At 39.8% G+C, this 11743-nt stretch overlaps 1 protein-coding gene across 1 annotated transcript in view; it reads right to left on the bottom strand.

The window, feature by feature from the left end:
• TBC1D9B (TBC1 domain family member 9B) overlaps positions 1-9601 on the bottom strand; it is a gene marked incomplete at its 5' end in the record, with an annotated part of 22047 nt that extends 12446 nt beyond the window's left edge. The window contains 10 exons of the mRNA XM_009286060.1: positions 295-412; positions 1165-1379; positions 1781-1931; positions 2547-2708; positions 2870-3082; positions 3215-3422; positions 4089-4347; positions 5087-5315; positions 6371-6489; positions 9487-9601. Coding sequence (XP_009284335.1) covers positions 295-412; positions 1165-1379; positions 1781-1931; positions 2547-2708; positions 2870-3082; positions 3215-3422; positions 4089-4347; positions 5087-5315; positions 6371-6489; positions 9487-9601 — 1789 coding nt within the window. The remainder of the gene's footprint in view (positions 1-294; positions 413-1164; positions 1380-1780; positions 1932-2546; positions 2709-2869; positions 3083-3214; positions 3423-4088; positions 4348-5086; positions 5316-6370; positions 6490-9486) is intronic.
• Between the last annotated feature and the right edge of the window lie 2142 nt (positions 9602-11743).

The raw sequence follows: 11743 nt of genomic DNA, 5'->3' as shown, positions 1-11743 counted from the left end.
CTTACTGAGGGTGCACTCAATGCCCTCATCCAGATCATTGATAAAGATATTGAACAAGACCGGCCCCAAAACTGAGCCCTGGGGAACACCACTCGTGACCGGCCACCAGCTGGATTTAACTCCATTCACCACAACTCTCTGGGCCCGGCCATCCAGCCAGTTTTTTACCCAGCGCAGAGTACACCTGTCTAAGACAACATTTAATTCATTCTGAACAACAAAATGTTCCTGAAAGATGCTGGTGCAACTGTAGCTGAAAAGCCAGGCTCCAGGATGAATTTGACAAAGACTCACCCACTACTCTTGTGTTGTAGTAATCTGGCAACATCCGCTCACATAAAGCCACTAGGAGCCAGAAAGCCTCTTCCTCATTGCAGTATAGCAACAGTACTGACGTAACAATGTTCATGGCCTACGAGCCGGCAGAGTTAAATATGCAGATACAGGAGAGAAACATGAAGATGTTCATGAAAGCTCTGTCAATACAGACCAGCTAAACTTAAAAAGCATGAGTACAGCAAAACTGTCACTGAGAGTCACATCTATTTCCAGCTTTTACTGGTATCTGAGTCAATAGATGACCTTGAGCCAATTTACCTTCCTGTTTCAGTTCCTCTGTTTGTGAGGCAGCAAACAATATAACTACTTTTTGTCAAGCACTTTCGTTAATCAATGTGACCAAGTATAATTTTCAAAGTTTTCATAAAAAGCTTTGTAACGATTTGGTCATAACAGAACAACATAACGAGAACCTCTAATACCACAGCAATACACAAAATGAATCTGCATTTCCACTGAGTTGTTTCACAAACCAGCAACTGGCTTCGTTTTCAATATACTGCCCATGTGCATCATCACTTATTTGATTTAATTGCTCTTTTTAACGAAACCAGAAGATGTTTTTGCTGAATTAGAGAAAGCTCTAGCAGGAAAACTAGTAAAAGACTCTGTCATTACGCCTAACAGAAATGTGCAAAGTCTATTTAAATGCTGTATCCAAAGGACAGTTAAGATAGTAGGAAAGAAGTGGTAATGTTGCAACTCTCACACCACCACAGGGACAGCATGAAGGAAAAATCTGAAACTGAACAAAAAACTGCAGAAAAAGTCCAAGTCAATCGTGGTCACCATGTAGGACTAACAACCCTAAGACTTCTTTCTTACCTGACAGTACCCAATTGTTGGATTTCTGAATGCATAAGCTGTTAAGACTCTCCGGAGGGCAGCAATTCCCAACTCATTCTGGAAGGCAGGATGTTCTGGCATAGAACGGTGCAGATCTCTCTCAATTTCCTCTGTAGCAAGATTGTACTTTCCCATTGACTTTTCCACAAGATCTGCATAGTAACCAGGATGAGTCACCATCTCATTCCAAGCCCCTGTAATGACAAACAAATACTGCTTCACCTCTTGAGCTTTGGAATACAGATTTTATGCCCACAGTTTCAGAGAAGAGGCAGCCAGGAAGCACTATATGAACTCATCAACTACAAATAGATATGAAAATATAGTTACAAACTCATTGTTAAATCATCATGTTAGAGTCTAGGTCCCAACCCTGAAACGCAAAGGAGGCCAAAGAGCTACTACGCTCATAAAGAAAGTCATCTCAGGAATGCGATCACTGCATTTTTGGCAAAAACACCATGAAGTATCATTCAGGTGGAGTTAACTTGTGATTAATTTCTTCTGAAATGAGCTAAGATTTATACCTTTTCCTTTGAGACGTGCAGAAAGCTTATTCCTGCTAGCTGTCAAAGTATCCAGCACAACCTCCTACCTGAGAAAAGGAGCCACAGCTCTCCACGAAGATTCTCTGGGATTCCTTTTTGCACCAGCTCCCTAGTCTTGGCAGTGCGATACATACACATCCCTCGCCCATATTCAAAGAAATGAATGTTCCAAGACTCTTCCTTCATCTTCTCCTTTGCCTTCACAGGAACAAATATGGCCTTTTTAGGAGATTAATGCATTTTTATGTTTGTAGGACAGGTGATTTCTGGGTATACTCAGGCCTACACTTCACAAGAGAAATGCATTGTGACATTTAAAGCCTTTCTTCTTCCTGCTGAACAAAAGGGTGTATGCTAATCTACACTGTTCTGAATCAGTTCTGACCTTGCTTAAAGTCAAGTCTTTACAACGCTAACATGGGCTGTGCAATGACATTACACCTTGCAAGTCTCTACATAAATGCAAGCAGAACCATAGTCTAAGACAATTAACTACCAACCAGAGATACCAGTTCTCTGCTTTCTTGATCTGAAGAAGAGTAGTTCTTCACAGACATGAATTTACATCCCAGAAGCACAGTAACACTAATTTCTCAGCCTCCAGTCAAATATCTCAGGTATCTTAGTACTGATAAAGTAAGCTGATGGTCAGGTTACATCTATGCGGCACTATCATTGTAACAGACACAGCAGTGATACTGCAGGACTGACCAGGGATAAAATGCATTTTCAGAGTCTTAGAGCAGGACAGGATATTTGCAACCTATTGCAAACTATTTAGAGTTAATTGTTTTAAGTTAAAATATTATTTACCCCTTTGGGTCCCAAGAGCTCCTCGGAATTTCTTCTGAAGAGTTTGAGTAGTCCCTGTGAGGCTGTTGGTACTTCCCCAGCACAGAAGTTGACAGGTCGATTGCTGAGAGCAGATGTGGGGCTAACTGCAAGTGGGCTGCTGGAAGGCAACTCTGGAACCTCCTGAACAACAGAACATAAAGCATCTGAGCTCAGGCAGCCTCCCTCCTCTGCTAATTGTCTAACAAAGAGACACCATTTGCTGGTAGAGCACTGTTAACACACTGTAAGGAGCATTACGCTGAAAAGTTGACAAATGCTCCTCCCAGCTATTTCCTTAGTACCTCGCAACCAGGATCAGCCAAATTCCACTTCCATTCCCTGTCGCTGCCGCATGGTTTCTTGGATGGCGTTCTCTGCAAGAAGTCAGAGATTCTCTGTACCAAGAAATCTCGGTCTTTCAGATTCGCAAAGAAGAAGGTCATTTTACATTTAGTGCTGATGGACAGAGGGCTGGGCAAGACACTGGAGCTATCTGCTTTCTCAACTATTGTCACCTAGAAGACAAAGACAAGGGCCATTTGGATCTAGCAGATTCTCCATTATCTATAAAGCACCGCACAAAAGCTAGAAGCACACAGAAGTCAAGAAAGGCCTGTAGTCTTAATATACAGCTAAGAAATTCCCACCTCCCTGAGAGGAATGATGAGATGACAGGCCTCCTCTGCCTTGCTGGCAAAACAGATGTAATTGTTGGAAACAAACATCTGGCCAGGAATATGCATCTTGTTGAATGGTGTCCACAAGGTACAGTCTGTATGTCCATCCAGCCATTCATCCTTGGGCAACCGGAAAGTGGCACGGTAGCACTCATTTTTGGCTCGAGCATCCAAGTCCCTGGGGAAAAGTAAAGAGTAGTCCCCAGAGGTTTTTTCTCACCTGAAAAACCCACTCAAACACTAACGTTGTGTTCATTCCAATCACAACCTTCAGACTGTGCTGTGTATTCTTAGTATTCATTTCTCTAACTGAGATGCCACCCCTTATCTGACTCCTCTTTCAGCCTTCAGACATGCTTCACTGACAAGGTATGTCCTGCAATGCAAGATAAAATATGCAAGTGCATCTGCGGAACTTAAATGTTACATCAGATCAGATTCTGAAACTGTAGAGAACAGTCCTCAGCGGGAGGATTTATTACAATACAAATGTATATTCCTTTTTATAAATCTTCAACTTCAGACAAAGGGGCTGATGTAATTTTATTCTTTCAAACGTTTGTTTGTTTTTTTTTTTAAAGTGAGATTTTCAACAGTTTCTAGTTGAAAATTCCTTCTGACAGTGCCTAGTCATGCATGAGAAAGACATGAGAGTGTGTATGAATTCTGTACTGATTTGGGATGGGAAAAAAAAAGAATAGGCAGAGGGCTAATGACTGAAATAAGTGATGCAGCCCCTAGAGTGAGAAAACCCCAGCGGCACCTGGGAGCTACACAGTAATGCAGATTTATTATTACAATCCCCTGTTACCTATCTTCTCTTCTCACTGCTGGAAACATATACCTTTTTAATGCAGAGATGTTCTTAAGAGGCTTCCTGGGCTTTGGGAGGGATTTGTCCTGCAGGAAGCTCTCATTATCCAACAGCTGCCGCATAGCAATGTTAGCCAACTGCTCCATCAGCTTGAATGTCTCGTTGATGTTGAGAAACATGGAAAAATAAAGTTCACTGTCCCTTGTGCTTACTTTAATGCACTCAGGGAACAGCAGCGTAGCATTTTTTTCTAGCTGAGTTACATCCACCCACTGGATCACCAGTGTCACTGGTAAAAAAAAGTTTTAAAAAACCTACTATTACAACTCGAGCGTAGCATTTTTTTCTAGCTGAGTTACATCCACCCACTGGATCACCAGTGTCACTGGTAAAAAAAAGTTTTAAAAAAACCTACTATTACAACTCGAGGCAAAACAACAAACAAACAGAAATTAAACTCAAGCAGCAAGTAAGCTCTCAGTGTAGCAGCATTCTTCCCCTCTTACACATGGACAATTCTTTTCTTCCTACTTTTACTGGGTTCTCCAAAAATACTTGGAAATAATCTTTGGGATTAACTAGACTAGAAATAATGCAGTTCCAAAAGGACTATCTCCCATCCAATAAATGTTTTCAACTACAATTACTCAAGTTTTCATTCTTTCTTTACAGCAAATTAGCTTTGGACTCAGGAGTTCAAACTTTGTAAATACTGGGTCCTGGCAGTGGTTCCAAATAAAACTCACCAAGGTAAAAATATTGCTTGGTTCTCTAATCCAGTTGAAGTAAAACTTCAGGTGTACTTGTACAACTTGAGAAACGTTTTGAAAAATGACTCAGGCATTCAGTCTAAATATCACTGAAGTGCCTATGAGTGCAAGGACTGATCTATGTGTTGAGCTAGAGCTCAAAGGATTCCTAAAAGGAAAAAATCTTGTCAGCTTAAAAAAAATTTCACACAAAAGATCAATTGCATCAAAAAGATCATGGGATACGGCAGAAAAACAACCAGCAGGCTTATAACTCACCCTCTTTGCCCAGCAGGAAGGAGTAGAAACAGAGGTGATTGACGGTGAGGTACAGCCAACCCTGCCTGGGTACACGCCCCTTCCAATAGCTGCAGGAATAGTAATTGACCAACTTCTCCACCTCTGGCATCCCAAACTGCTTCCGCATCTTCAGTTCAGCCTCTTTGAATTTACCTGGATCCTCTTCACTCTGGGGCTGCTCATTCTTGTTCTCTTCAGCAATAATTCCCTGAAAGGACATGGGAGGAGAGAGAGAAGAAATGGAAGGGAACATGCCTGCTGACAGACATAATATACAGCAAAAGGTCACAGCAGCAATCAAATAACGATACAGCAGTTATCATTTCTCCTGTCACGTTAGAGAAATAGTAAAGACATGTAGACAGAGCAGATAGTCGGGGAGTCTGTGATCTGGGATCTACTCCTGAACACGCGCAGCAAGCATTCATGTTTAATGTTTGACTGAGTTTCTCAAGGCTGGCCTGGTAACACTTTTAACACCCTGCAGGAGAACTGAAGTCTATTTTCACTTGCAAACACGCTGCTTCAACAGGAAGAGGATCATCTGCCAGGAAGGGCAGAACTCCGCACTCTGTCAGATCTTGACTGGCCAGAAGGAAAAACAAATGACCACAATCTCTCTCACACACAGACACACACAGAGAAAATACAAAGAATCTGACTGGAGTACTGGAAAAGACTCAAATTGCTGCTGTTCAATAAATAACTCTATTTATAAGTTTCTACTCTGGAGAATTTGCGGGCTGGGAATCTGAAGTGTGTTAACTGCACAACAAGCAGAGACACCTGTCTGACTCAGAAGTCAGTGAAGTTGGGGCGCAGTTCCTTTACAACCTAGATGCCTTTTAGACCATCGTGGCAGGGCAAATACATTGCTTGCAAACTAGAATTCTCTCTCCCATATTTGTTGCTAGATGAACCCTCGTTAAATATTCTCTCTGCATCAAAGGTATAATCGGCAAGGATTTTAAAGAGGTATTATGTTTTAATTAGTAGGAGCATCCTAAGCAGGCTGTTCCTTGAGATCTACTGCTCATAACCTTTCCCCCCCCAATACATTTGTCCAGTGTTATGACTGTAACACGATGCTCATAATACTGTATGCATTCCATGACAATTCCAAATGTATGTATGTCTGAAAAGGGAGCAGAGAGAAGTTTTGCAACGGAGCTCTTGCTCCCTCCCAAGGGTAAAAAATTCTTTAAACCCCCTCCCCATTCTTTCTCAGGATCTGGAAGTCCTTCAGGGAAACATGTCGCTTACATGTATCTTGCCCTTGACAAAGGTGGTGATATCTTCTTCGTTATCAAAGATGGACAGAGTCTGCAGTAAGTTATTCTCCAGCCATTCCCAATGCTTTGTGATCTCTTTACGAGATGATCCTAATTGAAGGAGTGAAAGATGATGGGAAGAGCAAAGAAAAAAGAAATTAGAACAAGGCCTTTTTTCCTTAAGCCAAGTTCACAGCAGGAAACTAATCATTACCAAGCAGTGATCAGGACAAATCAAACACACCAACTGTATACATGTTAAGGATATTTTATGTACACCAACATTATATTTCTAAGGAAATGTCTCCACTGCCACCAAGGATAATCAGCACACTACCAATATAGATCATCCTATTTGCTAGTGCACACTAAACACAGCTTTTTTCCCAGACAAAAAGCATTCTTATTTTACAGAGAAGTACCCTTTTAATTCCTGGTATTTGAGAATAAAAATAATGAACTTTCAGAAGAACCTTGAAATTTCAGAACAACTGAAATTTTTACACCTACAAAGAGGTTCCATTTTCCATGGGGCAATGGTCAGCAGAGAGCATATAATTCCAAAACAAAAAGCAATCAAAATATTCACATATCAGAAAGTTATTTGCTTTCTTAAATAAAAATGTCTCAGCAAAACTTATTTCAGTTAGTTGTCTTTAACCATAAGTCCACAAGAGTTCACAAAGGATAAGCTTCACTGTGTAACCAATTTAAAGACCTTTCCTATAGAAAGTTGCCTTAGTTAGTTGCCATTAATTATTTCAAAGATTTGTGTTTTTTTTCTAAAAGATTTCTTCCTCTCTATCAACAGCTATCACTATATTCTCTTGTAGACAGAAAAAAAAATGCAGAAATAAAAAAGCAATTAATCTTTTTTTAACAAGATAAGAAACATCATTAAATGCAGACAAAAAGAAATCTGTTTAAATGCAAATCAAAGATGTTTTTAAGTTTCTCTTTGCCAAATTCCAGTAAATTTATCTTCTGAAGTTTCATACAAAAGCAGTGGGATATCTAAAAATGTTAACAGCGTGACTCCCACTACTCGATTTCTCTGCGAGTACATTAGACCCCTCCATGTGGTTAATGATGGAAAAGAAGAAAGCAGCAGACAACACAAGCAGTTCCCTAAAGCTATTACTCCACCTGATTTTCTTTTTTAAAAGGCAGCTTCAGCAATTAAATAGTCTTCACATATTTGTAGTTGGATACCTAACCACAAAACCCAACACCAGCTAATCTGTGGTTTCATAAGCAAAAATAACTCCAGGACCTGAAACCAAAAACTAGAAGCAAGTAAGCTGTCTTGTCTCAAAGGAGTGCAGGGCTATGAATTTGAGTTTGTGTGTACAGCCCAATGGTTTAGAGAACAAATATTTTTTCTTTTGCCTCTGTGTGTAAGTTTACTTGACATCTATCCTAGCCCTCTGACAATGTTTTTAAAGCATAAGTGATTTTGAGTAATACGAAATGGCTTATTTTAAGGGCACAGAATTATCAATTATAGGATGCTTTGGTTGTGGAAAAAACCCACAGGTCCAGCAACAATAGCAGGGGAATAAAGTCTGTGTTCTGTTTTGTTTCATGAGCTGCATCTCTCACCAAGTGACAGCAGACAAATTGCTAAAATAAGCCAGGCCTCAATAATTGACGCCTTTCTAAGAACAACATTAGAATGACATAGATGAAGGAGTAAAATTCTGGAATTCCTACAAAGAGAGTTGTAAGACCAAAGTGCTGAAAGGCCAAAGCTGCATGCATGACCAGAATGCTGCCCACTAGTATTTACGCATGATAAACTGTAAATAAAATGTATGCATTTTTCAACTAGGGAGCCATATACATTTTATAACTTTAAGTGAATGCCAGTACTCTTACTTTGACAGTAAAATGAGAACCAGGTATGATTAAAAAAATACCTTGGATGAAGACAATGTATTTATTCCAGTATAATAATTTATCGAACTCCATTCAGTTGTTATATAGCCCATCTCATTTTACCATGCTGCATTACTTAAAAGTAACCGAGATATAAAGGATATCAACTAAACACTCCTGAAATTGTACAAAAATAACACACTCATTGAGTGTCAAGGTACTGTAAAATTTCAGATTTGCACCATATGTGGCCACTAAATATTCTGCTTTTTTCTATGCAGTCTCTGGCCTGCCATTTTGTTTTCTGTCTTTCTTCCTCTCTGCCTCCTCAAAAGGCAAAGTGAGTTTCTGTGAAACACAGCAACTTCTAAACCTCTCTTCTGAAGAATTTAAGTAGCTCTGCAAGGGAGAATATTGTCTTGGTTGCCTGGGGAGAAGATGGGAACAGGGAAAACAAGACATTCACATCTGTGGGCTTAGCAAATGATTACTTCATGCTCAGCTTTTACGTCTCAACCACAAAATGAGAAGTGAAGATTCTTATTATAAACAAAGTCAGCCTAACAGATATGTCTGAAGGTATTTTCTCTTTAGCAACCAGTAGGACCTAAAGCCTTAATCAATGTTCACCACCAGATCTTAGAAGGTTGTACCATGATATTCTAATACAGCAGTTACATTTCTCACGTAAAAGAGGCCAAGGATTCTTGATGTTTTAAAAAAATACCATTGTAATATATTTTACAGAGATAGTATATCTAAATATCTATTACAGGCCAGAAATAGCAGCAAAAAATAAACTGGATCAAGACAGTAAAGAGATTCCCCAAAGAGTGTTTGGCACCTTGAATGACCTTACATGTTCCTATCTTGTACTGTGTTCCTGGTAAGCAGGTTTTGGCACAACACTCACCATCCCACCGCAATCTTATCATCACAGTTTTATTCTCTGAACAATCTCACTATGACCTTGCAAACAGATACACCTTGGAAGAAAGAAAATTCGTAACATCTGCAGAAAGGGAAGCTTTTACAGAGCCTTAAGTTCCTAAACTACAGTTTAAACAACACTGAGAATTTTCTTCATTTCTGGCATCTTCCACTACCCAACCAGAAGCTCTAGAAAGTTTCTTGAGCAGTACTCTTTTGTGGGATAACTGATCATCTGAACCAAACAGATAATAGAGTAACACAAATCCAGCCCCTGACAAGAGTCACATCAATACATACCGCACGCCACTGCCCAATACACTTGAGAGTCCTGAGTCTGGTGCAGAATACGGTATGGGGCAACTCTGGCACTGGAATCCAAAACCACGTCTAATGTTCCCACAAGAAGACCTAGGAGGCAAAGAGAGAGAAATTAAAACAATGTAATACCAAAACCAAGAATTGGGTTAAGTAAAAATACAGGATCAACACTACAGAAAAATACCAATGTTCATATCATGTACGCTGTGATGGAAGAGCAACGGCACTTGGTCGAGAAAACGAAGACATACATCCAGTCACTGCAAGCAAATTACCTATGAACCAACAACAGCCAGTCCCACTGGTAGTGGATGAAGTTTAGATGGAAATTAAATGTCTACTAAACCTCATTATAATCCTCCACCTTCCTAGGAGAGTTTTCTAATAAAAGTGAAATGTATTTTCCTCTGTGGGGTTTCTGTTGCTAATAGTGATTTTTAAGCCTACTAAACTAAAGCACAGAAGAGTTTTCAACGCTGTATCTTTCAGCATCACCTATGCAAACAGTAAGAAAGACAACTCATCCAAAATGGAATCGAATAGCTCTAGAAAAACTGGTACTCACAGGTTTCAGTGATGTTTCTAGAAGTACTTCAATTAAACAAAGAAAGAAGACAGAGAATCAAAATTTGGTAATACAGAAATTAAAATATTTTTATATGATGTTAAATAAAAAAGCAGGCACTTCCAGAATAAATGCTGACAGCCACCAGACTTTGTAAAGCAAATCCATTTATTTCAATTAAGTGTATTTACTAGATAAATCAAGTATCTAAGATGATACTTTGCTTTGTTATTCTAGATAATGTACTACAAGCATCTTTAATGCAAATTAATTTTGCAACATCCTCATGATTAGAAGTTTTCTAACATTAGAACTTGGAGAGGGAGCACGGTTGCTCCTCTGGATCGCTATTTGGGAGGCCCAGGCTCAATTCCCTATAGTTTGGGTAAGCGTGAGCAAACTGTACTCATCCATATCTCATTCATTATCATGCAACATGCTACCTCCTCCCCTTCACCTCTCTTGGCTATCCAAGTAATAGATTAGGAATATACCACTGATCATACTTCAAGAGAAATGCCATCCATAGCAAGCTCATCTGGTAATCCTTAAAACAAACACGTATGTATCCAGCACCGTGGGATCTCAGTTTTGGCTACAGGTTTCTTGTGTACAGTTTTAGGCAGAATACGGATTAAAAAGTCATTTTGAATGTGTCAAATATTGACATATGGACTGGTAACAAGACATGTTTAACAACTTCAGTACAACAGCAACTTAAACACCTTCCCAGCTTGGCTGAATGTCTACGTTCTAACTCTAAAATGTCAACTTGCAGTTGTACAGCTCCTTAAGGAGCACACGTGGCTTTTAACACGTAGGAGCTCTGAAGAAGACTCTCTCATTGAGCTAAACTAGCTCAAGAAGTAAACTGGCTCAAAGCTTCAACCATTTAAGAACAGATCAATTTAAATGTTTCCAGAATAGCACCAGGTGTCATTTCTTCTTGTGAAAACCTGGGAAATTCCAGATACAATTATATGCCCACATGCAAAATTATACAAGTAAGTTATGTTACATAAAACAGAGTAATTCAAAATAATTTTGAACATTGTGAGAAGATGAAATATGCTAAGGATGTTTTTCAGCTGCGTCATTTCTGTAGTTAGTATATTTGGTTAACAGGGCTAATACATGAAACTGGTTGTGCATAACTCACAAACGTAAAAAGCACATTTTTGTTACTCATATAACCATGTAAGCATTTTGCACATAAATGGGGCGTTTTAAAAGCGAGGGGATTTTTTGTTGTTGTTAACATTGTGCCTTGGTCACAGTAACATTATTTTAACGGTTTCTGTCACCAAACATGGCTATCGGGCATACGCACACAGGGGTAGTTTTCATTGGGCTGCACCCACACAACTTCACCCCCGGCCCAAGCACAGCACAATTGTCATACAGGTATTAATTAAAAACTATGTCTCGCTTTCATCCTCTAAATCTTGAAAAACCACACCAAAAAAAGAAGATACAAAGAAAACGCCTCAATCATTCAAGGCGACGCGAGTATAACAAAGAAACCATTTCTGACAAGGGAAGAAGCTCATCCCAGCCACCCGTTACAGCGATTTGTTCCCCCTGTGCGGCAGCACCGCTCGGGGAGGCCTGACCACAGACACCCCCGCCCCCGCACGCAGCGCCCGGCGCTGCACAGACCCAGCCGGGCGG

Source organism: Aptenodytes forsteri, unplaced genomic scaffold, assembly GCF_000699145.1.
Source record: "Aptenodytes forsteri isolate BGI_AS27 unplaced genomic scaffold, ASM69914v1 Scaffold54, whole genome shotgun sequence".
Lineage (NCBI taxonomy): Eukaryota > Metazoa > Chordata > Aves > Sphenisciformes > Spheniscidae > Aptenodytes > Aptenodytes forsteri.
Note: the sequence above shows the minus strand (reverse complement) of the source record. Positions and strands in the feature narration are given on the sequence as shown.